The 27,091-nt window shown below is 47.0% G+C and overlaps 1 protein-coding gene across 6 annotated transcripts; it reads left to right on the top strand.

The window, feature by feature from the left end:
- The first annotated feature begins 2,481 nt into the window (after positions 1 to 2,481).
- Positions 2,482 to 20,678, top strand: ST6GALNAC6 (ST6 N-acetylgalactosaminide alpha-2,6-sialyltransferase 6). Of its 6 annotated transcripts, none has more exons than XM_028715375.2 (7): positions 2,483 to 2,707; positions 4,399 to 4,594; positions 10,630 to 10,694; positions 13,436 to 13,609; positions 17,816 to 18,213; positions 20,107 to 20,214; positions 20,356 to 20,678. In XM_028715375.2, the coding sequence occupies exons 3-7, from the start codon at positions 10,680 to 10,682 to the stop codon at positions 20,540 to 20,542; spliced, it is 882 nt and encodes a 293-aa protein (XP_028571208.1). In that variant the 5' UTR covers positions 2,483 to 2,707; positions 4,399 to 4,594; positions 10,630 to 10,679; the 3' UTR covers positions 20,543 to 20,678. The 6 variants fall into 6 exon arrangements, with proteins under 6 accessions (XP_028571210.1, XP_028571208.1, XP_028571209.1 ...); XM_028715373.2 differs by having other exon boundaries at positions 2,485 to 2,707; positions 20,353 to 20,678; XM_028715376.2 differs by lacking the exon at positions 13,436 to 13,609 and having other exon boundaries at positions 20,353 to 20,678.
- Positions 20,679 to 27,091: the final 6,413 nt, after the last annotated feature.

Raw genomic sequence — 27,091 nt, 5'->3', positions numbered from 1 at the left:
GGTACTGTAGAGTTTTTGTTACATTGCCCCTTCCGCCTCCCCCTCCCTCCATTCCATTTTCTATTCTTGCCTTTCCTCGTTTTTATTTCATTTTTTTTTTCCAGTGTGAGAATCATAGGGTGTTTGATGCATAATTAGTTTTGGCTGCAAATTGTAATTACATAACTTTATTTAAGAAACACAAACAAACAATTCAAAAAACAGAACCCAAGTGCAACAGGAACTCTCCCCACGTGTGATACTTGGAAGCAGGCAGCCTCCAGCTACAGGCAGAGCATAGCCATCAGGGCTAGTGGTCACTGACAGCCTTGCCCTCCAGGAATTTGCCTAAGATTTCCTCAGCAAACCTGCCTTCTGGGGACAAGGCCTTCAGTGGGAGCAGCTAAATAATTCCCAGCATAAACTTGTGCAGCTGGGGCCTTTTGTTACTGCCTCTTAATTATGTCTTGCAAAGCCTGCCCTAATCTTTTGGACTTTTAAGTTTAATTTTAATTGTTATCCCATTCAGAATCCTACCTTTCCTCCAAAGAGCTTGAGATGGTGTACATGATGGTCTACCCTTCTCCATTTTCTCCCTTATAGCAACCCTACGTGGTAGACCAGGCTGAGAGACAGTCATCGGTCTGAGGTCACCCAGTGAGATTCATGGCTGAGTCAGGATTTGAACTCGGGTCTCCCAGGTCCTAACCCGACACTCCAACTACTACACCACTCTGGCTCTAATCTGATCTGTCTTTTAGTATATTTGCTCCCCCTCCCCATTTATTTTTTTAATTGTCATTGATTCTGCTCCTGGTTTTATTGTTATACTTCTTTTTGTATCTGATTGTTAACTGTCTTGAAACTCTGCAAGAAGGCAGACTGTGAATACATAAATAAATATTTTACCATGCACCAAGGAGGAAATCGATTTAAAAAAACAACAGGCCCTCGTTGCATTTGTTCCATAGGGTTAATGTGCTTTTGGTACCTTATTGCGTTTGCATCACTCTCCCTGTTTCACCTGTGTGGGGATGCTCTTTAAACACTTAAAATGTGAACTGGAATCTACTATCTTCCCTTTCAGAGATGTAGCTTCAGAGTGGCCTGAAGCTACCCTTACCCAGCCCCCCTCAGGGATATTAAAGGACGGCCCCTTCCTCTAGAAATTTTGGCCATCATTTTAAAAAGCATGTCTCTCATCTCCTTTACTTGTGGTGAAATAACAGCAACTGTACAGACATATTTCTTCCCAGTAGCTCATTAAGAAACAATGCAAGTAAATAGCATTTAGACTTTGGTAAGCTACCTACCTGTATTTATATTCTGCCTGCTCTGCTAATAAAGCAGAATAGCATGCAGACGGCCTGGTATAAATCCACTCCAATGCACAATTATGGCAGCAACTGAGGGAAGGGCCATATTTCAGTAGTAGAGCACCTGCTTTGCATGCAGAAGGTTCCAGTTCTACCCCACCCCCCAGCATCTCCCAGGTAGGGCTGGGAGAGACGCTTCACTGAAGCCCCGGAGTGCTCCTGCCTGCTGTATAGATGGACCAATGGTCTGAGTTACTGTAGAATGTTGTTGTTTAGTCGTTTAGTCGTGTCCGACTCTTTGTGACCCCATGGACCAGACCATGCCAGGCAGTCCTGCCTTCCACTGCCTCCTGCAGTTTGGTCAAACTCATGCTGGTAGCTTCGAGAACACTCTCCAACCATCTCGTCCTCTGTCGTCCCCTTCTCCTTGTGCCCTCCATCTTTCCCAACATCAGGGTCGTTTCCAGGGAGTCTTCTCTTCTCATGAGGTGGCCAAAGTATTCGAGCCTCAGCTTCAGGATCTGTCCTTCCAGTGAGCACTCAGGGCTGATTTCCTTAAGAATGGAGAGGTTTGATCTTCTTGCAGTCCATGGGACTCTCAAGAGTCTCCTCCAGCACCAGAACTCAAAAGCATCAATTCTTCTGCGATCAGCCTTCTTTATGGTCCAGCTCTCACTTCCATATACATCACTACTGGGAAAACCTTAGCTTTAACTATACAGACCTTTTTCGGCAATGTGATGTCTCTGCTTTTTAAGATGCTGTCTAGGTTTGTCATTGCTTTCCTCCCAAGAAGCAGGCGTCTTTTAAATTTGTGAGTGCAGAATACAGCTGCCCAAAATAAAACCAGTTTGTGGGTAGCCCTCTGGCCCTATCCATCAGGACTAATGATTGCTGGTGGAAAGAGAGATACAGAGAGTTTTACGTTTTTTTGTATCATTGCAACCTGTTGCTTATATGATCACTTTGGGGAACTATTTGATCGAAAGGCAATGGTGTAAATCTCACACAAAAAGTAAAAATAGATCGCTTGGATTTGCTCCTCGGGCCCCTTCTTGGTGTCAGATCTCTCTTCCCAAACACCTCACTAACTGCGCGCGCGCGCACAGCGAGAGGCAGAGCCAGAGAGCGAGCTGAAATCGGATCAGAAGAGGAGAGGAGGAGGAGGGGGGGGGAAGGGTGCCCCTGATTTGCTGCTCGGAGCATGAATGCAGACGGGAGAAAGCGAGACGTGCTAGGACCCAGAGGCTTGCAAAATCCAAGCGAGTCATCTTTTCGTCTGGATCCCAGAGGTTTAGCAGCAGCTTCTGGTGGTGGGATGTGTGCAAGTGAAGCTGGTACCAGCCCAGAGGAGAGCTCCTTTCCTGGTGAAATCTAGAATTGGATCGAGGGCGCATCGGAAGATCAAGAAGGTGGCATGCATGGCTTTTGGGGGTGTTTTTGTCTTGTGGGGTAGAGGCGGGGGGGGGGGCGGGGCGGCGGGGAGGTGGAGAAGCTGCCAGTGTCTAGAAACCTTAAGATATAACGCTGGTTTCTCTCTGGTTGCCCCTAGATCTGCTTCGTAGGTTTGGTTGCCTGAGAGCAGGCTGATGAGTTTGACAACAAACAGGCCTCCCATGGAAACGCATTGTTAAATATTTGTTTGGGTAAAGGTCTTGGGGCTCCTCCAAATGGACCCAGGTGTCCGTACCATCCGTTACACTTGGCTAAGCTTTTTATGTATGTGCATGCTAACGATTTATTTGACAAATCTCCAAAGGATAAGGGTAGGTTTAAAGAGAAGGATGGTGGGTTTTGGGGGGCAGGGTGGTTGTGTGTATTTTATATATATATATTGTGTGTGTGTGTGTGTGTGTGTGTGTGTGTATGAGAGAAGTGCATTCATATAACAGAGTGGTGATATTTCTAGCTAAGAAGACTCCATATATATATATATATATATATATATATATATATGGAGTATAGCAATGCAGAAGGAAGGGGTAAATGAAAAGAGGAAGCTGTAAAAACTCAGTCAGTGCACTCAGCATTGTTTACAGTACAACTAGTAGTGGCTCTCCAGGAATTTGGACTGGGGTCTCATTGAACCCTGCCTGGAGACCCTTGAGATTGAATCTGGGACCTTCTGCATGCCAGTCAGATGCTCTTCCGCTGAGCTATGGCCCTTCCTGACATACAAGTAAAGGAGCACAGAAGGCAGAGTGGAGTGTCTTTTTAGGGGGCGGGGGGATGTCTTACTTGTAAAGTTTCTTGTCTGTACACTCTCCAGTATGGGATGGAAGGATTTACTTGGGTCAGTGAAGCATAACTGCTCAGCTTTCTTTGATTAACTTCCTTGCACCACCACACACACACCCCCGGCCACTCCTAAGAATATATTTTTTACTTATTTGCATCATTGTGCACTGCACTTTCAAGGCAGTGCAAGTTATAAAATATACAGGGAACAAGATGTGAGATTGTGATTGTATTGCACAATCCAAAATCTCTCTCTGGTTGGCAGATGTTGCATTAACTACATATACGCCATACATGTAAAGCACATTCCCCCACTCCCCAAATAATAATGAAAACTGTGATTTGTTAAGGGTGCTGGGAATTGTAGCGCTCACAGCAGCAAACCACAGTCCCAAGGATTTGTGGGGAGTGGGGGGAAACTGCGCATTAAATGCATGGTGTGAAGACGGCCCTCGTATGTGGTTGGTCAAGATGTGCTGAGCCAGCACTGGATCCCCACTTTGAGTCACTTTTGCATTTTGTGCGTTTGTGCTGTGGGATCTGACATAACTCAGCTTTATTTTATTTTATCCCTAACGCAGCCTTTGCCAACCAAGGTTGGTGGTGCCTGCCCTAATGAAAACAGCTGCTTGGAAAAAACTGTTGCCTTGGGGCAGGGAATGATTCCAAATTTGGCCTTCTGCCACCTGGCACCATGTGCTTTGCTCAAGTTTAGCCAGAGAGAAAGCCTTCGACTCCAACCAGCAGTTTGGCCCATGCGGGTCTGAGGCTGCTTTCGATTTGATCCCCCACCAGCAACCGTGTTTGAAAAGCCAGCCCATCTGCTTTATTTTATTTTACTTTTAAACACCATTTGCTTTTGCAGGCCTCTGAGAGCAGGGCTGCTGGCCTGTGTGCCTACCGTCTTGTTGCGATGCTTGAATAAAAGGAACAAGTGCACGGGCTGCATGATGGAAGGATGGTCTGGCAACTGGGGCTGGCAGCACCTCATGGCTCCCCACGAAGGAGAAGACCCCCCCAACCATGCTCCCGACTTTGTTCATGTGAGACATCCTGCCTTGGTAAGGAGGGAGACACTGACCTGGATTTTTAATATGTTCTGTTAGAGCTTAAATCAGGCACAGGCCCAAATGCCCAAGCAGCACTTATTTATCTGCTTGTTTTAAAACATTTGTACCCGGCTGAAGTTCTGAAGGCGGCATGCAATATATTTAATGTCTGCTAAAATAGACAATGGCATAATCAATACTGGGAGTGGGGCAAAGATGTAGAGTAAATCTACACCCCCACCAACCTCAGCCTGCCACCAGCCAGACCCTGCCCCCCCTGCCTTCTTACCTAAATCCAGCCCAGGGGGTCGTCCTGCCTGCCATCTTCCTCCTCCTTAGTCTCAGTGCTGCCCCTTCTAGATCTCAGCAGGGAGAAGGAACATGGAGATAAAGAATGAATTGGCTCTGGCTGTCATTGGCCTTGCACTACAGACATCAATTTATATGTATACCACCTTTTCAGAGTTCAAACCATGCTCAAGGAAGCTTATGACATAACAAATTACAGAATTCCAAACAAAACCAAATGTAGTCACAAACAAGAAATAAAACACATCAAAAATAAACAACCAAACTGATTGATTTCCACATAAATAATTAGATCTTAAAACAGAGATAGAAAAAATTAATATCAACAGCAGCAATAACCTCCCCCCCCCAAAAAAAATACCCTCCATTCTAAATGTCTGTTTATCAGCCTCAGCTTTTGCAGCTGGAGTCAGTCAGGATCCCACCCTCACATGTGGGAAAGGCCAGCAAGAGGGGGGTGGGGAGCAGGTCTTTCGGGGCTCCCAGCCAAGATGGTCTCTGGCCTCTTCAGGTAATCAATAATCTGTTTGGTTGCCTATGATCAGGGCCTGTCCAAGACATTCTGGCCCCTGAGGCCAACCTCAAAATGTAATCCCCCTCCCCACTGTGGTCTAAACCACTGAGTGCTGTAGTCTAAACCACAGCCTTTTGGGCTTGCCAATCAGAAGGTTTGCTGTTTAAATCCCTGGGACGGGGTGAGCTCCTGATGCTCTGTCCCAGCTCCTGCCAACCTAGCAGTTCGGAAGCATGCCAGTACAAGTAGATGAATAGGCACCACTGCGGCAGGAAGGTAAATGCCATTTCCGTGCGCTCTGGTTTCCATCACGGGGTTAGTTGTGCCAGAAGCAGATTAGTCATGCTGGCCACATGACCTAGAAAGCTGTCTGTGGACAAATGCCGTCTCCCTTGGCCTGAAGCGAGTTGAGTGCCGCAACCCCAGAGTCGAACTAGGCTGGACTTAACCGTCCAGGGGATCTTAACCTTTCCCCTCTACCTACCATTGGCTACACTGGTTGGGGCTGATAGGAGTTGGAGTACAACAACACCTACAGCACACCATGTAAGCTGCTTCTTCACCAATTTCCCATCCCTCCCCAGCTTTCAATATTCTGTGGCGACTGGGTATGCTCAGTGTTCATTTGGTTGTTTTGAGTGTTCTCTCCCTCCATTTTACTTTTTACTTTACTTTGGTAAGTCTCAGGGCTACCTCTTATATCCCTGCCTGATCACTGAGACTTTTGGAAGAATCTCTGGTTCAGATGCACAGCTCGCAAGTACTGAAACACATGCATTCAGTGCTGTGAAAGCAAACCTGTGAAACTCCCTCCCAATTGAGATTACACAGGCACCCACCCACCCACTTTTACTGACCTTCTGGTGCATGGCTTTCTTATTCCATCAAACATTTTAAGATAGTTTCGTGTTTATGTTCAGTTTTATAATGAGCTTTTAACTGTTTTATTTTCTAGGGTTTAAAAATTCATTTATTTAATTTGTTCACAACATGAAAATACATAATTAAAACACAAAATACATAATAAAAACAAAGCAAACCAATAAGCCCTCCCCTTTGTATTATTCTCTGTATTGTTTATTTTTATGTACACAGCTTAGAAATTCTAATGATTAAGCAGTGTATATATTATTTTTATTGATTTTCCAAATTATTAAGCAGTATATGCAAGTCTGCTGACACCCGCCCCCCGCCCCCCTGCCCTCTTCATGGATGCTGTTTTGGCTATGGGAGTGCTATCTAGCTAGGCAAAAGTTGCCGCTGCTCATTGCGGGACGCTTAAGCACATGTTCAAAGCGTTCTCCGGTTTGACACACGTCCTGGGCTCTTGTGGCTTTTCAGCTGCACTCCCACCCAACTTAATATTGTACTTCTCCTACTCCTACTCCCCCCATTCCATGAGTTCCTGAGTCAGATTTCCCTAGGATCCATGCACTAAATAATTAACTCACAAAGGGCAAGTATGGATTATTTTATTTTCAAAGCAGCCCAGGCATAAGCCTAATCATCCTTGCTCATTCAAGCCTCTTTCTGGATGTTGGCAGCGGGGTGGGTAGGTCAGGAAGAGGTGGAGAAACTCCCCAGTAGGACATTTGAGAGAAGGGAGCTCTGCTCCACTTGGAAGCTCTGCTCGAAGAATCAATTACATGCATGTTTTACAGAGCCCCACCGAGATCACTGGGGTTTATTCCCACTTAAGAGAGCAATGGATGACAGTCTCTATGTAAAATGTTGGCATTAAAGCACTGCTGTGCAGCCCAGAATGTTCCATCCGAAGCACAGGATGCTGGGATTTCATTTTAACACCCACACATTGTTAAAATTCTTCTAACCAGATTGCTGAAGAACACTGAAAACAAGCCTTTTATTGTGCTTAAAATGGCATGCTCCTAAAGGAGAAAAAAAAAATCCTTCTACAGACTGGGGTGGGCAAAACTGTCAAATTCTTCAGATTCTCATTTTTCTGGTCTTAACATCAGTTATCCACATTTGCAGATTTTTCTTGATGCAAAGGAGAATTCCCCCTAATACACACATGCATGTATGTATGTATGCATGCACGCATGCATGCAGTTTTATAGAACATGCAAATTTTTGCAAAGCAAATTTCCTCTAATACAGTGGTGCCTCGCAAGACGAAATTAATTCGTTCCGCGATTTTTTTTTGTCTTGCGAAGCACGGTTTCGGAAAAGTTTTGGAAAAGCTTCAAAAATCACCAAAGTCTTCAAAAACCTCAAAAAAGGCTACCACACCGCGTTCTATGAGTTGCTCCTCGAAGTCAAGTCGCAACTGTATTAACGGTGTTAAGAAAAAGGAAACAAACTTGCAAGACGTTTCTGTCTTGCGAAGCAAGCCCATAGGGAAAATCGTCTTGCGAAGCAGCTCAAAAAACAAAAAACCCTTTCGTCTTGCGGGTTTTCCGTCTTGCGAGACATTCGTCTTGCGAGGTACCACTGTATAATGCATTTTAGTGGGAGGGTTTGTATGTTGAATTTTGAAGGATGGCTGTGTTTTGGTTCATATACTGTTTCAAAAACGGCGAAATGGGGTTTCAGGAAGGGTTTTCCCACAGCCCTACCTGGAAACACTAGAGATTGTGCTTGGGACCTTTTGCATGTAAGGCAAATGCTCTGAGCCATAATCCTTCCCCAAAGGACGGCCCTACCATTAGGCAGAGGGAGATAGCTGGTGCTTGGGCGGGGTGAGCAGCAGTGCCAAGGTATTAGGGGATAAGGCTGTATGTTCTTCTATAGGGAGAGTTTTAGCCATCTCTCTTTAATGTTATAGCCTTTTAAAAAAAAAAAGTTATCTGTTTTGGGGCCCCTTAGGGATGCGGGTGGCGCTGTGGGTTAAACCACAGAGCCTAGGACTTGCCAATCAGAAGGTCAGCGGTTCGAATCCCCGCGACGGGGTGAGCTCCCGTTGCTCAGTCCCAGCTCCTGCCTACCTAGCAGTTCAAAAGCATGTCAAAGTGCAAGTAGATAAATAGGTACCGCTCCAGCGGGAAGGTAAACGGCGTTTCCGTGCACTGCTCTGGTTTGCCAGAAGCGGCTCAGTCATGCTGGCCACATGACCCGGAAGCTGTACGCCGGCTCCCTCAGCCAATAAAGCGAGATGAGCGCCGCAACCCCAGTCGGCCACGACTGCACCTAATGGTCAGGGGTCCCTTTACCTTTACCTTTAGGACTAAAAAGGTAAAAGTACTTAGAATTAACAAATAAATAGAAATAGTCCAAGTCATCTGTTGTGATCTACATGGTAGTGAAATGTAGAGGGTTTGGTACCATGCCCCAAAACCTTAAAACCACGGCTGCGATAAGTTTTTGCTTGAACCTAGACTAGCATTTGTCAGTCATCCCTGCTCAGCAACGTGACCTGGCAGTGACCTTCCAGAGTTTCAGGCCGGATTTTTCTCCCAGCCCTAACCTTCTGCATGCCAAGCAGGTGCTCTTATCACTGAGCTATGGCCCTTCCCTTAGTTGAAAATTCATAATATTCAGTATAAAGGCAGTTTCCTATGTTCCATTCCGGACGTGCCTGCTTCTCTGATATCTAACCCACGAAGAAAACAGTTTACCCAAGTTAATCATGCGTAGCAATCCTGTCCCTGTTTGCAGGACCCAGTCCAGTGCGTTAAGGTCAGGCCTAGATTTTCCATTCACTGCTGCTTTTCCTGCATGTTGTTTATAGACCCTGCTGGTTTCCTGCCTCTCCCCCCCTCCCCCTCCCCGCTCCTCCCTCCCTTGTCAATTAGAGCATTTTTCTGATCACTCTGAGTGCAGTGCAAGAGAAAACTAGGGCTTTAAAAAAAGCATTTAAATATCCAGGACATGTGACAGTTAAGAAGAGATGCCAGCTGCCACAATGTTCTTGGGAAGCAAGAAAGAGAGAAAGTTTATCTAGGGGGGTGGGGTGATCTTAAGTACTTTCCAAAAAAATAATTAAAATGAATTGAAACACAACCGATCTACCTTGGTGCAGCTAGTTAGCTTCTGCACACACTTGCATACCTCTCTCAGCCCTCCTCCAGGTTTGCAAGAGACACATTTCATTCCCCCCCCCCAATTTTTTTGTTCATTTTATAACACAAATAAACAATACAAACAGAAATAGAAACAATACAAACAAATTCTTGTCTTATCCTTATTTTTTCTAAACATTGTTTATAGTCCCCCCATCTGATTTTCATTTTACCTCATCTTTAGCAGTTTTATATATCATAATTTGTAACCATTTTTTTATCACACTTAAAAGGTAAAGGAAGGGACCCCTGACCATTAGGTCCAGTCGTGGCCGACTCTGGGGTTGCGGCGCTCATCTCACTTTATTGGCCGAGGGAGCCGGCATACAGCTTCCGGGTCATGTGCCCAGCATGACTAAGCCGCTTCTTGTGAACCAGAGCAGCGCACAGAAACGCCGTTTACCTTCCCGCCGGAGTGGTACCTATTTATCTACTTGCACTTTGACATGCTTTCAAACTGCTAAGTTGGCAGGAGCAGGGACCAAGCAACGGGCGCTCACCCCGTGGCAGGGATTCGAACCGCCGACCTTCTGATCGGCAAGTCCTAGGCTCTGTGGTTTAACCCACAGCGCCACCCACGTCCCTCTATCACACTTACTTTTACCATAATAATCTTCACATGTTATCACTTACAAATAAAATACACTATCTTCTACTTCTAACCCTACAGCCTGTATCCACTTCCGAAGCTATTCTAAGATTTAAATATTAAAATATTTTTTCAAATATTCTTTAAACTTCTACATTTCAGCCTGCCAAAAACACCCAGGCACAGTGCAAAACAGGGCTGGTGAGAGATGAAGTATGGGGACAAGAGACCCAACTGAGGAGGAGTATGGGCTTGGGAGAGCCCCAAGGGCCAGGTGGAGACCCATGGAAGGCCGCATTTGGCTCCTGAGGATGAGGTCCCACAATTTGATGTACCTGGGGGAAAGACCCTCCACCAACCCCACCTGTGCGGAATCCTGGCTAATGTTATAGGCAGGTTTAGACCACAGCGCCACCCGCATCCCAGCTTCCTTATTAGTGCATTGCAATTTTCCAGTGCTTAGCCCAGACGCAAAATAGACCATGTCCCACTCTCCTTCGCATTGAAGTGACCCCTACCCCTGGGTGGTGGAACACCTTGTATCCTAGTAAAAGCCCCTTCTTTTTCATCCAGAAACCACAAATGTCACTCTGTCCTTTTGATTTTATTGCAGGCATCCAAGTTACGCTGATCGAGGCTCCAACCTAAGGCCAGGACGGCGACATGAAAAACGACAAGGTGAGCCCCCCTACCCCACTCCTGCCCCCTGCAGTCTCAGGAGAAATCTGTTTCTTCCTCATATTATTGATCTGTGAATATGAATGTTGCATTGCTGTACTGCACCAGCAGCAGGGAATCTTTTTCAGCCTGTACGGCCTCATTCCCTTCTGCACAAAGAGTTTCCAAGTGCCACATAGAATCATAGAACTGTAGAGCTGGGAGGGTCAACTAGTCCAACCCCCTGCAATGATGGAATCTCACGCAGATCATACATGACAGGTGGCAATCAAACCTCTGCTTCAAAACCTCCAAGGAAGGAGAGTCTGCCACCTCTTGTGGAAGTCTGTTCCACTGTCAAAACAGTCCTTATCATCAGAAAGTTCTTCCTGATGTTTAGTTGGAATCTCCTTTCTTGTAACTGGAATCCACTGGTTTGAGTCCTACCCTCCAGAGCAGGAGAAAACAAGCTTGCTCTATCCTCCGTGCGACAGCCCTTGAGATATGGGAAGATGGGTATCATCATTTCCTCTCAGTCTCCTCTTTTCCAAGTTAAATATACCCATAGAATCATAGAGTTGGAAGAGACCACAATGGCCATCGAGTCCAACCCCCTGCCAAGCAGGAAACACCATCAGAGCACTCCTGACATATGGTTGTCAAGCCTCTGCTTAAAGACCTCCAAAGAAGGAGACTCCACCACACTCCTTGGCAGCAAATCCCACTGTCGAACAGCTCTTACTGTCAGGAAGTTCTTCCTAATGTTTAGGTGGAATCTTCTTTCTTGTAGTTTGGATCCATTGCTCCGTGTCCGCTTCTCTGGAGCAGCAGAAAACAACCTTTCTCCCTCCTCTATGTGACATCCTTTTATATATTTGAACATGGCTATCATATCACCCCTTAACCTCCTCTTCTCCAGGCTAAACATGCCCAGCTCCCTTAGCCGTTCCTCATAAGGCATCGTTTCCAGGCCTTTGACCATTTTGGTTGCCCTCCTCTGGACACGTTCCAGTTTGTCAGTGTCCTTCTTGAACCCAGCTCCCTCAACCGTTCATGAGGCTTGGTTTCCAGGACTGTACCAGAGGCAAAAATGAGGAAAGGAAAGAACATAAAGAACACCTTTCTCCTGTAGGCTTTCATATACACCAGGGGTCAGCAAACGTTTTCAGCAGGGGGCTGGTCCACTGTCCCTCAGACCTTGTGGGGGGCCGGACTATATTTTGGAGGGGGGGGGATTAATGAATTCCTATGCCCCACAAATAACCCAGAGATGTATTTTAAATAAAAGCACACATTCTACTCATGTAAAAACACACTGATTCCCGGACCGTCCACGGGCTGGATTTAGAAGGCGATTGGGCTGCATCCGGCCCCTGGGCCTTAGTTTGCCTACCCATGATATACACATTCACATGCCCCTCGTCTCTCTCCCTCCAGATAAGCAAAAGCTTTATTAGCGTTAAGGGAACACATTCCATACAGGCAAAAGCACCTGGGCTATGTAGCAGGGCCAGTGATGGCCATGGCTTGGGAAAGTGTGTGGCCTAGGGAGAGGTTCAAGGACCATATAGACAGACCTGGATGGGCACATTTAGCTTCTGCACAAACTTTGGGAACTGCTTTGGGAGTGGCATGCTTCCTGCACCAAGCCAGGAATTCATAGTGCCTTCCTATGGGCATGCTGCATAGACAGCTATGCAAAAGCTGCTGCTTCTCATTGCAAGGGTAAATGAACGTTAAATGTTAAGAGCCACATAAAGCACTTCTGGTTCTCTGGGTTTGCTGCACAGTTCAATCTGTTTATTCTCTTGCGGCTGTTCACCACCACACCCACTGTTCACCCCCCTCTCTCCCTGCCCAGCAGTTCCATTAGTTCCTTATTCAGATTTCCCCAGGATCACAACACTAAATAATTTACTCACAAAAGGCAATCATGAAGCACTTAAGTTTGTTTGTTTTCCAAAAGCAAGCTTTGCATAAATTTGTGCTTGCTGAGAGCTGTGGTCCAAAACCGGTTGATGAAAGTTGCTCTAGTAGGATGGGAGAGGGAAGGGGGAAATGTCTGGCCCCCTCCAGACTGGTGTGCAGCTTGTCTTTTGGGGGTGGGTGGGTGAATTCTGTGATCATTTTATGGAGGATAAGGCTATCACTGGTCACTAGCTGTGATGGCTACATTCTCCCTCCACTGAATACTAATTGATGGGGGTCACAGATGGGAGGATGCACTTGTGCTCAGGTCCTGTAGGGCTGCTGACTGGCCACTGTAAGAGCAGGATGCTGGAGTAGATGGGCCCTTTGGCCTGATCCAGCAGGGCTCTTCACAGACGCAATAATTGTGCATTAACAGTGAATTCAGGCATGGCCCACCCATGAGGTAGATTGAAGCAGCTACCCTTGGTGCCGCTGCCGCTGCTCAACCCCAATTCACAAGGCTTCAGGGGGCAGCCTTGTGGGGAAGAAGCACTTTCTTGTTTTACCTCAGGTGGTGAAGTGGGACAGGCCGCCCCTGAGTGGATGTATCCTGGACCCTCTGCACCCAGGATCAAGCAGATCTCCCGCTTCCCATGACTTGGAACCTGTAAATTTTGCTGCCGTGTCAGACTCTTGGCTCCTGCTCTGCTTGCAAACAACTACTGTCCCCAAATCCTTTTTTTACGCAGGCTATTGCCAAGCTAGAAAGGTGCCCCGTGTGAACAGATGCCCTGGAGAGCAACCTGGCTCTTCTGACCATTTGCCCCCTCGTCCGCTCTTTGTGTCTGCAGGGCCAGCGCGCAGTTGTCTTTGTGGTTCTGTTTGGCCTGGTCATGCTGCTGATCATCTACAATGGCAGGAGCGAAGTCTTCCACTACACTGCGGTGAAAGTGAAGCCCCCACTGCCTTCTAGCCTCAAAAAATGGGGGGTGAAGAACGGGTACCTGCCAGTCTCTGGAAACAAGGTATGGGAAGTGTGTGAACAATCAGCTGCCATTGTTTTGCAGGTCATAGAGAGGGAATCTCAGATCTCCCCAGATCTTACGCCCTCACTGGCTCTGCTGCACACTCAGGTGTTTCCTGCCTAACTAGAAAGTGTCCTTGAACTCTTGGGAGAAAAAGGACTGTGTAAGCAACTAAGATAAAATTTACATTCATCGCCCCTCCCACTTTTGCCTCTGGTCCTGCCCACCACTGACACGTGTCCGTTGAGCGGCTGCCCAGAAGGGAGTGTAGCCCTCAGACTGAAAAAGGTTCCCTACCTCTGTTTATTATTACATTTACATCACAAAAAATTACATTCTCCAAAGCACCTCAAGGCATGCTATAGACACTCCCCCAGCCCCTTTTTATCCCCAAAGCAACCCTGTGAGGTTGGTTAGGCTGAGTTACGGGCCCAAGGTCTCCCAGTGGGCTTTGTGGCAGTAGATTAATCATTGGTGGTCCTGGAAAGGGGAGTGGGCGGGGAGGGATCTTGAGAAATAATTTCTGGCACGTCACCAGCCACTGTACCCTGGTTCTATAAACCAGAAGGATGGAATGATGGGTAAGAAAATTGTTATGTACTGAGTTGAATAGGATCCAAAATGCAGCAGTCAGATTGGTCCTAGAACAATGCAGCAATATGATTGGTCTGCAGGAGCCACCCAATCCAGCTCCAGATGGAAGTGAATCTGCAACCTGATTGGCCTACAGGCGAATTCCGGAATTAGCCAATCACGTGCAGCCCATTGTGTAAATAATGTATATAAAGCAGATACTTTGGGGAAACTTTCATTCCTCCTCACCACTATGAGCTGAATAAAGAGCATGAAATCCACTCTCGACTCTGAGTATATTTCAGAAATCTTGCCTTTAAGAATTATCTTGGCAGCTGTTGGTAACAAGCAGCCGCAGAATGGCAGAGGAGTGATTCTGAAGCGGCTGTATGGGAAATTGATTCTCAGCTTCTGCTGATTTGTTCTCGATGGTTTTTTCTTTTAGATAGAGTTTTAGAGGTTAGCTGTTTTAGACGTTTTATCTGCCATTTTCATCTTGATAATATCAACATGGTATTATTTTATTGGCTTTAGATATTGTTAGCAGTCTTTGAGAAGATGTTTTTAAATGAAGCAATGTTTTTAAATGAAGACATTAAATGAAGAAATGTAAGAAAATAAAAAAAAAATGACAACACAAAAAGTCAAAAAAACTGTGGAGAGCACGAATGCTATGCAGAATGGTTCAAAACCTGCCACCGCAGAACTGAAAAAACAAGAAGGCTTGTGGCACCTTGGAGACTTGACAAATTGTATTATTGCATAAGCTTTCATGGTCTAGGGCCATTTCCTACAATGGAGTATGATCCTCGGTTGTTATGTGTATATGGTTCTCAGAACTTGTCTGATCCCGGAGGTTGCTGAAAGAGAGAGGAAGAAAAGATTCTATCAGTGTGTTCCATGCCATGCATAATTGCATATACAGTGGTGCCTTGCAAGACGAAATTAATCCGTTCCGCGAGTCTCTTCGTCTTGGTTTTTTTCGTCTTGCGAAGCAACCCTATTAGCGGCTTAGCGGCTATTAACGGCTTAGCGGCTATTAACGGCTTAGCGGCTTTAAGAAAAAGGAAACAAACTCGCAAGAACTCGCAAGACGTTTCGTCTTGCAAAGCAAGCCCATAGGGATATTCGTCTTGCGGAACGACTCAAAAAACGGAAAACCCTTTCGTCTAGCGAGTTTTTCGTCTTGCGAGGCATTCGTCTTGCGGGGCACCACTGTACTTCTAATATGAGAACCCATTTTACTCACCATTCCTCAAGGCTAACACACACATCCTGCCCCCAAAGAAAAATCCCTTTCTTCATAATAGTTCTCTTACGGTTCTGCAATATTCTTTTTGAGGTCAGGATATCAGAATTTTCCTTTGTTCTCTGGCTTCCATCATCACGGTGTTGCATTGCACCAGAAGCGGTTTAGTCATGGAGGTCCTTTACCTTTTTTTAAATCAGAACTTGTATACAATATTCCACACTTGATTGCATCATGGTCCATAGGTGGCTTCTGAATTCTAAACAGTTTTGCTTTGGATGATAGAACTGCATGTTTTTGAACGCTCTGTCTAAGAATACAAAACAGCCTGCCTGCACATAAAAAAACCCCTAGCGTATCAAGGAGAAAGGTCCTTTCCCCTGACATGCTAGTTTTCTGTGTTCAGTGAGTTTGTTGTTGTTTTTAACATAGAGGAGCACTGAAAACATGATCCCACCCAATTTGCTAGCAGTGCGAAGTGCCATACAATGCAGCACTGGAGCCAACTTCAGGGGGGAATAGGTGCTTTGGCATCCCCAATAATACATTTGTGAGCCCCCACAAAGTCAATGGGTAAAGTTGAAGACCTTCATTGCACACCCACAATCTTTGGTGCCAGATGGCATCTATGCAATGCACGAAGGACTGTACCACCTGACATACAAATCAAGCAACAGAGTTGGTTGCTGTTATGGTGGTTGTTTAGTCGTTTAGTCGTGTCCGACTCTTCGTGACCCCCTGGACCAGAGCACACCAGGCACTCCTGTCTTCCACTGCCTCCCGCAGTTTGGTCAGACTCATGCTGGTAGCTTCAAGAACACTGTCCAACCATCTCGTCCTCTGTCGTCCCCTTCTCCTTGTGCCCTCCATCTTTCCCAACATCAGGGTCTTCTCCAGGGAGTCTTCTCTTCTCATGAGGTGGCCAAAGTATTAGAGCCTCAGCTTCAGGATCTGTCCTTCCAGTGAGCACTCAGGGCTGATTTCCTTCAGAATGGAGAGGTTTGATCTTCTTGCAGTCCATGGGACTCTCAAGAGTCCTCTCCAGGACCATAATTCAAAAGCATCCATTCTTCGGCAATCAGCCTTCTTTATGGTCCAGCTCTCACTTCCATACATAGACGTAATAGCGTAAGTGTAGCATCCTGTTCTCACAGTAGCTGAATAGATAGATGCCTGTGGGAAAGCAGCAAGCAGGATCCAACCACAGGTGCCCTCTCTCTCCCCTCATGTGGTTTGCAGCCACTGGGATTCAGAAGCACTGCTGCCTTGAACTGTGGAAGTAGAGCAGCGCCATCATGACCTGTCACCATTGAAAGCCTTCTCCTCCATGGATTTATTTAATCCTCTTTGATAGCCATCTAATTTGTTGGCCATCAATGCTTCTGGTGGGAGGGAGTTCCATAGTTTAACTATGGGCTGCGTGAAGAAAGACTTCCTTTTATCTGTCCTGAATCTTCCAACATTCAACTTCATTGGAGGTCCTTGAGTTCTGGTGTTATGAGAGAGGGAGGAAAACCTTTCTCTATCCACTTTCTCCATACCTTTCCCGCCCCGACCTGGCCACAGTGATCCATGCGATGGGCACCTCCAGGCTTGACTACTGTAATTCGCTCTACGCGGGGCTTTCCTTGAAGCTGTCCCAGAAACTCCAGCGGGTGCAGAATGCTGTGGTGAGGCTCCTCACGGGGTCTCTGCCATGGGAGCATATTCACCCAGTGCTTTTCCAGCTGCACTGGCTCCCGGTGGAGTACAGGGTCAGATTTAAGGTGCTGCTTTTGACCTTTAAAGCCCTTCACGGCCTAGGACCCTCGTATCTACGGAACCGCCTCTCCTGGTATGCCCCACGGAGAGCCTCAAGGTCCATAAATAGCAACACTCTAGAGGTCCCGGGCCCTAAGGAAGTTAGATTGGCTTCAACCAGAGCCAGGGCCTTTTCAACACTGGCTCCGGCCTGGTGGAACGCTCTGCCTCATGAGACCAGGGCCCTGCGGGATCTGATTTCTTTCCGCAGGGCCTGTAAGACGGAGTTGTTCTGCCTGGCCTTTGGCTTGGAATCAACTTGATCCCCTCCCCCTCTTTCCTTTTTCCTTTCTCCTTCTGTGATGGAACTCTTATTTGGGGACTTCCTTGGCTTTTTTCTGGCCCACGTAGGACCAGTCTGGATAGTTGGCCTTGGTGAAGATTTGACGTTTTCATCCCAAAAAAAGTTTTTGATTTGAGTTCCTACTGTAATGAGGCAGCATTTTAATGTTATATTTTAATCTTGCTTTTAAGTTGTATTTCAATCCATTGTTTTTAGCCGCCCTGAGCCTGGTCTTTGCTGGAGAGGGTGGGGTATAAATAAAATTTAATAATAATAAATACTCTTATCCCTCCACCCCCAGACTTTGGATCATCACTGCAGCCAATGCGTGATCGTCACCAGTTCCAGTCACCTGCTGGGGAGCAAGCTGGGAGCAGCAATCGACCAGTCGGAGTGCACAATTCGCATGAACGATGCTCCCACGACTGCCTACGAAGCGGATGTTGGTAACAAGACGACCTTCAGGGTGGTGGCCCATTCAAGTATCTTCCGGGTCCTGAAGAGACCACAGGAGTTTGTCAACAAGACTCCGGACACCATTTTAATCTTTTGGGGGCCACCAGTCAGGATGCAGAAGAGCTTGCTGAAGGTCATCCAGCGCGTCAGCGTGTCATTCCCCAACATGACGGCCTTCGTAGCTTCCCCCAGGCGCATGAAACAGTTTGATGACTTGTTCAAAAAAGAGACAGGGAAGGACAGGTAAATTCACCTGCAGTTGTCCCTCCAGCATAGTTTCTGCAGCTCCTCTTCCAGGCAAGCCCTGCTGTGGGGAGGGAGGAAAGATAGGTTGATTGTATCTTTTCCTTTTAACTTACAAGAGGGAGGTGTCTGCAGATTCTGGGGAATCCCAAGATTTGCAGAAGTAGAAGAAAAATGGTGTTAATAGGTTAATTGGGGGGGGGGCTAAATCCTAGAAATGAAGAAATGCTAGGATATGGATTAATTGGGATATGGATTGAAGTATGGGGTGGGATGCGGGTGGTGCTGTGGGTTAAACCACAGAGCCTAGGACTTGCTGATCAGAAGGTCGGCGGTTCGAATCCCCGCGACGGGGTGAGCTCCCATTTCTCGGTCCCTGCTCCTGCCAACCTAGCAGTTCAAAAGCACGTCAAAGTGCAGCGGTTCAAAAGCACATCAAAGTACAGTGGTACCTCGGGTTACATATGCTTCAGGTTACAGACTCCGCTAACCCAGAAATAGTGCTTCAGGTTAAGAACTTTGCTTCAGGATAAGAACAGAAATCGTGCTCCGGCAGCGCAGTGGCAGCAGGAGGCCCCATTAGCTAAAGTGATGCTTCAGGTTAAGAACAGTTTCAGGTTAAGAACAGACCTCTGGAACGAATTAAGTACGATGGGACGCGGGTGGCGCTGTGGGTAAAACCTCAGCGCCTAGGACTTGCCGATTGCATGGTCGGCGGTTCAAATCCCAGCGGTGGGGTGCGCTCCCGTCGTTTGGTCCCAGCGCCTGCCAACCTAGCAGTTCGAAAGCACCCCCGGGTGCAAGTAGATAAATAGGGACCCCATTGGGAAGGTAAACGGCGTTCCGTGTGCTGCGCTGGCTCGCCAGATGCAGCTTGTCACACTGGCCACGTGACCCGGAAGTGTCTCTGGACAGCGCTGGCTCCCGGCCTATAGAGTGAGATGAGCGCACAACCCTAGAGTCTGGCAAGACTGGCCCGTATGGGCAGGGGTACCTTTACCTTTACCACTCTAGATAAATAGGTACCGCTCCGGCAGGAAGGTACACGGCGTTTCCGTGCGCTGCTCTGGTTCTCCAGAAGCGGCTTAGTCATGCTGGCCACATGACCCGGAAGCTGTACGCCGGCTCCCTCGACCAATAAAGCGAGATGAGCGCCGCAACCCCAGAGTCGGCCACGACTGGACCTAATGGTCAGGGGTCCCTTTACCTTTACCTTATGGGCTGCAGAACTGCCAGACAAGGAATCCCTGGGCTGATTTATGCAAACCAGCCTGGCTGGCCTAGAGAAGAACCAATCTGTTAACATGGCGAAAGGGGCAAAAGGGAGTGAGATGTGTGTTTGAGCGGACACGAAAATGAAGTTATTGAGCAAGGGTTGCCAGGAAGGAGAAGGAGGAAGAAGAGCTGAGATCCATCTTGGGCTGGTTGCCTGCCCTGCTGCCTCTTGAAAGAACTATGCTATAAGATCTGGACTCCCTCCATGCAGACTGAAGGTGTAAATAGGTGAATAAACCACATTTCTTAAAGCCATGACAGTTTCTGCTGCGTCTGTCTCCAAAAGGGACACGGACCCTGTGTGGGTGCCTGGGACCCCATTGGATCGGCAGAGAGAGGGGCAGGCACCTCCCACAAAAAGACAATAAACCAGCCAAATTAGGGTTGAGTGTGTGCTGAGTGATACAAGAATGCTGACTGGCTGCGGAGTATGGAGTGTGTGGAATGAAAAATTGATGTGAAACGGAATAGAGTGATTGGAATCCTCAACGTGGAGAATTCCACACTGCAACATTTTGTTGCAGGTCGGCATCTAATCTATATCAATCACTCACAGGTTGTGTTTGGATTTCCTTTCCTTTGAAACCCCCCCCCTTTTGTTTCTCCCCGCTTTTGCAGAGTGACGTCACGGTCATGGCTGAGCACCGGCTGGTTCACCATGGTGATTGGCGTTGAGCTGTGTGACAAGATCCACGTCTATGGGATGGTCCCTCCCAACTACTGCATGTAAGTTCCTGCACTCTGCATGCTCCTTGTCAGTTTTGAAGGGGTAGGGATTGCCCCAGGGCTGCCTCTACTTCTCTGCACCGCTCCCTGCTCACCAAACCCCAACCCACCCCCCATCTCCAATTCTCTTCCCAACAGCAGGAAGCCTCCGCCCCACAAGTTGCCCTACCACTACTATGAGCCGAAGGGTCCGGATGAATGTGCCACCTACATCCACAACGAGCAAAGTCGGAAGGGCCACCACCACCGGTTCATCACTGAGAAGCGGGTCTTTGCCAAGTGGGCGAGTCTCTACAACATCACCTTCTCCCACCCGAACTGGGACTGAAGCCCCCCGTGGGGTGGGGCAGAGGAGAAACCACACAAGTGCCAAACCCATGGACTTGCGGGGCAGTGGGGAGGAGCTTCTGGGGCACACGGCCCTCTCCACAACAGGAAGAGGGAAAGGGATGCCCTTGGTGTGAAGATAGCTCAAGGGCCAACGTTGCTCCTAGCCCCAGGCCTTCCGTGTGCCAGGCTGCCAGGCCGCTCAGCTGCTGTTTTAAATTTCCCACAATGCCCTTGGGCATTATGCATTGTATGACTCTGCTCCCCCTCCTCCCTTAATGACAGCTCACCCAGGGAAGCCCATGGTTTGAAAGCCCACCAGAGGGCTTGTATTAGCACATAAAACGACCCCTGTCGGATCAGGATGAGATCTCAGCACCTTGTATCTGCCAACCAGGTACTTCCGAGAAGCCTACAAAGAAGGGTGTGAAGGTGGCAGCCCTCCGCTGTGTTTTGCCTCCTGCTTGGAGCGGGGATACTGAGGTAGACTTCCTTTGTACATGGAGGTTCGGTTCTCAGCTGTCACGGTTAAGAGCTGTGGGCAGACCATGAATTTTACCTAGCCCTTTGTAACAGGGATGGGCAACCTTTTTGAGAGGGTCAAGGACAGCACTCCCTTGTGGGAGGGAGAAGTGGTTGTGGTGGTTGGGAGGGGAACTAAAATGCTGCTAACTTTTTAATAGGGACTTTTCACTTTTACCAAAAAAAATAATAATTGCAAGGCAAATGTTGAAATGTGGAGAATTGGAGACTGGAAATAATGAGAAATTGAGAGAAACCAAAATCAACCCTAGCAAACCCACAAGTACCTGCTATGGCTCCTCTTTCCCCCACCCCCACAAACCTGCTAGCTCACCTTCCTACGCCAACTATTTGCATTACTAACAGAACATCTTGCAAATAGACCCAAGAGAGGATGGAAAGAAGAGTGGCAAGGGGGTGGAACAGATCGAAGATTTTGTTTTTATTCGAGGGAGGCAAGCCATGTGCCATTAGTCTGCTGTTTACTTAAGAAGCATGTTTGTGTTTTGTTTAGATTTTATTAAGCTTGCATCAGCTGGCCAAAATGAGCCCAGCCATAGGAGCCAACTCCTAGGGGCCGAGGTCTCTTCGGCCTTCCCTTAAGACATTTGATGGTGCTGGCATTGCCATTCAAATGGTCTGTGTGCACTACATCTTGTGATCAATTATGCAGGGCAGAGCTTACCTGCCCCCCCCCCGTTTTATTCAAGTTGGCACCCCTGAGCCCAGCCCTTTGAGAGGGAGGAAAGTAAAATGGAGAGAGCAAAGGTAGCCTCAGCTCAGTCCAGTGGTGCCTGGCGCCCAGGTGGTCAAAAGGCAGGGAGCCCAACAGAAGGGGGAATCAGAGCTAATGACAGGCAGAGACAACTCATTCTAGTTCTGCAAGGGCAACACAGAGCCTAGAGAGAAAGAAGCTGAATGGAGCAGCCACCCTCTGGGTAGCTGTAGATAAGAAGGAAAGGAGATGGGGTCTGGCTGAGGACAGGCATGAGGTTGATGGGGCAGTGCCCCTTTCACCCTGATGGACCAGCCTCCACTCATCTCATCCCTTCCCATTCACATCCTTACTCTGCAACTACCCCGTCCCAGAAACCGTACACTCCTCCCCACACTCATTTTTTCATCTGGTGGTACAGCCCTCATGTGGTAGCCCAGCCATTGTGCACAACTGTGGTTTTTAAAATAGTATCCCTCCACATATGGGACGTGGGTGGCGCTGTGGGTTAAAATACAGAACCTAGGACTTGCTGATCCGAAGGTTGGCAGTTCGAATCCCTGCGACGGGGTGAGCTCCCGTTGCTCGGTCCCTGCTCCTGCCAACCTAGCAGTTCTAAAGCACGTCAAAGTGCAAGTAGATAAATAGGTACCGCTCCGGCGGGAAGGTAAACGGCATTTCCGTGCGCTGCTCTGGTTCGCCAGAAGCGACTTAGTCATGCTGGGCACATGACCCGGAAGCTGTACGCCGGTTCCCTCGGCCAGTAAAGCGAGATGAGCGCCGCAACCCCAGAGTCGGCCACGACTGGACGTAATGGTCAGGGGTCCCTTTACCTTTACCCCGCCACACACCACAGCATTTATCCAAAAGCTAAAATAGGACCAGGGATCAGGAGATCAGAAGTGTCAGAAATCAACGGGGACATATGGGCTGCTTCCACAACAGGACATTTATTGTGGAATAGCTACCCTTCGTTTGCTCACTTTTTATGGGACATCTGCACAGTGCCATCTAAGCATGCTTCACCCATTTTGTTTCCCCCACAGAGCTCAGAAAATCCAACTTTTTAAAACACAGTGGAACAGTTCAGTCATGGATATAGCCAAGGGGGTTCAGGGGGGCAGTCCCCCAGTCATTAAAAATCAATACAAATCTGAGGTTCTTCCCCCCACCCTAACAAAAGCTTGCCCCCCCCCCAACAAAAATCCTGGCTATGCCCATGAGCTAGAAAAATAGGTCCCAGTACTCACCATAAAGTTGTTACAATGAACACCACATATTTTAACAGCAACAGAAAGTGGTGCAGTTGCTGCTTACCCCTGAGTACCCCCTGAAAAAACACACTGGAACAGCTGTGCAATTGCACCAGGTATAGATAATTCATTGCACAACTACAGTGGTACCTCGGGTTACATACGCTTCAGGTTACATACGCTTCAGGTTACAGACTCCGCTAACCCAGAAATAGTGCTTCAGGTTAAGAACTTTGCTTCAGGATGAGAACAAAAATCGGGCTCCGGTGGCGTGGCGGCAGCAGGAGGCCCCATTAGCTAAAGGGGTGCTTCAGGTTAAGAACAGTTTCAGGTTAAGTACGGACCTCCGGAATGAATTAAGTACTTAACCCAAGGTACCACTGTACTCAGTAGCTTTCCTGGCTGGTTATGGCCTGGATACAATTTGCACAAGCCATTCCCTTCTGAATGGTATGCCTCTCCTCTCAAGGAATCAACTCTATCATGTTAACATTTCCCTTTCCAAATATCAATGCCTTTATAACAATTTCTCTCCACCCATTTCTCTGGGGTAAGAAAGGTTATAATCTAAGGTGCAGTGAGGACTGAAGGTATTTAATCCTTTCACTACAGTGGAATTTGCTGCCAAGGAGTGTGGTGGAGTCTCCTTCTTTGGAGGTCTTTAAGCAGAGGCTTGACAACCATATGTCAGGAGTGCTCTGGTGGTGTTTCCTGCTTGGCAGGGGGTTGGACTTGATGGCCCTTGTGGTCTCTCCCAACTCTGTGATTCTATGATTCTACCCCATAATGCTCCCAATTTAAATCACAACAATTAGAACTGGGGGGAAAGGGAACTGCCCAATTGACTACAAGATGTGGTTTAGGTTTCAGAAGCCTAGGAGCACAGTTGTGATTCCAATTCTAGTTTAAAGCTGGACAGCAACAATTTGGTGCTTCTGAGTCACCCATGTGTAGAAGCAGGTCCTGTGGCAGCAACTTTCCCCACTCAGCTGGTCTCTTTTGTATTTGGCATGCAGAGAGGTTGTTTCCTCAGAGTTTGGACTGGGGCAGCTTTTCTCTGCTGCCACCTTTTGATCAGAAAGCCAACAATAACCTTGATGACCTCCTTATCACACAGCAATATCTTTTTGTTTGTACATGCATGGTGTCCGTGCAGCATGTGCACCCAGCGAGGGCAACGTTGCAATCTCATATTTTTACAAAGTGAGGAAGGGTAGCAAAGTCATATTACCCACAGGAAAACAGCTGTTGCTCTGTCCAGCTCAGTATTGTCCACACACAGTGGCAATGGCTCTCCAGGAGTCCCTATCAGACCTAAATAGAGATGCTCAGGATGGAACCCTTGTCCTCCAACATACTGCTCTTCCACCAGACACAGCAGATCAGAGAGAGCAAAGGAAGATGCAGTCGTACCTCGGAAGTCAAACGGAATCCATTCCGGAAGTCCGTTCAACTTCCAAAATGTTCGGAAACCAAGGCGCAACTTCCTCCTCCCCCCCCCCAATTTTTTAATATTGATTTCCACACTTATCACATAAAAAGAAAAAAAGAAAAATATTACAATACCACAAAAATACACAAAACACACAAAAATGAATTTTAACTTCCAAATCCTAATTTCATTACATTGATAACTAACTTCCTCGAATCCCCTCTAACTGAATTTCATTATATCACCTATTTAGCAGTTCTCCAAATTCATATTTCTAATAATATAAACTTCTTTCATTTACTAACTTCTACTCCTTTATTGATATTTTAATCCTTAATATTTATTAATAACATATTCATATTCTACCCCTAAGCCTAATTATTACTTCCAATACATTTCTCTTTATCTTATATTCCAATATTTAGCCAAATATTCTTTAAAGTTCTTCCAATCCTCTTGTGTCTCCTCTTCTTTCTGGTCGCGGATTCTTCCAGTCAGGTCAGCCAGCTCCAAAAAGTCCACCATCTTCATCTGCCATTCTTCTATTGTTGGAATCTCTTGTGATTTCCAATTTTTGGCTAATAAAAGTCTTGCTGCTGTAGTGGCATACAAAAACAGTCTAACATCTTTTTTGGGCAATTCCAGTCCTATTATTCCAAGTAGAAAGGTTTCTGGTTTTTTAATAAATGTATTTTTTCAACATTTTTTTCAACTCGTTATATATCTTTTCCCAGAAGTCTTTCACTTTAGGACGCGTCCACCACATATGATAGAAAGTACCTTCTTTTTCTTTACATTTCCAGCATAAATTATCATTTGTATGATACATCTTTGCTAATTTCACCGGGATTAAGTACTATCTATACAACATTTTCATAATATTTTCTTTTAATACAGTACATGCAGTAAACTTAACCCCTTTCTTCCACAGCCTTTCCCAATCTTCCAACATTATATTGTGCCCAACATCTCTTGCCCAATCAATCACCACAGATTTAACTTGTTCGTCCTTTGTATGCCATTCTAACAACAAATTATACATTTTGGAGAGATGTTTAACATTAGTGAACCAAGGTGCAACTTCCGATTGGTTGCAGGAAGCTCCTGCAGCCAAATGGAGCCCACGGAACCCAAAGAACGTTTGCAAACCGAAACACTCACTTCCAGGTTTGCAGCGTTTGGGAGCCAAAACGTTTGAGTCGCAACACATTCGACTTCCGAGGTACGACAGTACTGCTGAATGCAAATCCTAGATAGGCTTGTTCACCAGTTTGTGTTTAGGGTACTATCATACCATGTAACCTGCCTTAAGCAATAATGCTCTCGTGTGATTTAGCATCTATCTTTACCCAGCTGTAGATTGTACCAGTACTATAGGCTACTTGATAGCTGAAGGGTACTGGGAAGGAAGGCAAGCTATCGCTGGTCTTTGTTTTTGTCTTTTGCCCATTTCAAAGCCAATTTACAAATGCTGGGAAGTGGCAGTAGCTATCAAGAGAGGTCGCACAGGGTAATTAAACAACACTGATTTGTGTGTTTGTATGCCACATTGATGCACAGGTCCTTGGATCTCAAATTCTGGAAGGATAGATAAGATTGAAATGATGATCTTCCATTCTTAGGCCACCCATCCTTTGAGTCACGCTTCCCTGAATTTTGAAATGCAGTTCTCAAAGTAAATCATGTTTGTAAAATGTGCGTATTGGGGAAAACTCTATAATGAAATGCACATATTAGCAGTGGCGGAGCTTCATTCTCCGGCAACAGTGGCGGAGAGCAGGCAGGGGCGTGGCTGGCGCACGTCCTGGGGGGTGTGGCACACTGCCTGCAGGGGGTGGCACGCATCCTGGGGGCGTGGCGTGCCACCTGCAGGGGTGTGGCACCCAGCACGGGGGGGGGGGGGGCAGCTGCAATGGCACCCCACCAGAATCGTGGTGCCGGGGGCAGTGCGCTCCCCTCCGCCAGTGCATCTTAGTAATTATAACATACAAAAATGCATTCTGTTAGGGGAAATTGCTTACAAACCATGTTTGTGTTAGGGGAAGCTGCGTACAAAAACTTGTATATTGCAAGGAAGTCATGCTAAAATGCAGGTGATTTTTCTGTGAAGATTGGGGGGGGGCAGAATTGCAATCTGATGTGGAAATGTGCAGAGCTGAACTGAGGAATGAGAATATAAAAAAAATGGGGAAATGTGAGAAACCAGATTTGCCTGTCCCTTTGTTGAACCCCCTCCCTTTTGGAAGAGCCACCTATTTACACATTCCCCTCTTGATTTCATGTATAACACCTGCTGTCAGGGCCAGCCCAAGACATTTTGGCACCTGAGGCGAACCACAAAATGGGTGTCCTACCCACCAGGGAAGAAGGGGTGAGTGAACATCTACATCTGGAACAAGTGGGGAGGAATCAAATTCCTTTCCTGAAAGCTGAAGTGGGAATCAAAAGCCATTACTGGGGGAGTGGGGGGTGAGGGCACTTTGAATCACTTGGTGGGAGGAGACCCCAGAGGGCAACTCCTACCATTTCCTTCCTCAGGGTGAGGAGACCAGCAGCACCTATTTGCCAAGAGGCTGTTGTGCAGGTGGCATTTGAGGGAGAAGGAGGCTGTGAAAGAGGCAGAGTGCC

Source organism: Podarcis muralis, chromosome Z (genome assembly GCF_964188315.1).
Source record: "Podarcis muralis chromosome Z, rPodMur119.hap1.1, whole genome shotgun sequence".
Classification (NCBI taxonomy): Eukaryota; Metazoa; Chordata; class Lepidosauria; order Squamata; family Lacertidae; genus Podarcis; species Podarcis muralis.
The sequence above is the reverse complement of the archived record's forward strand: the minus strand, read 5'-3'. Positions and strand labels throughout refer to the sequence as shown.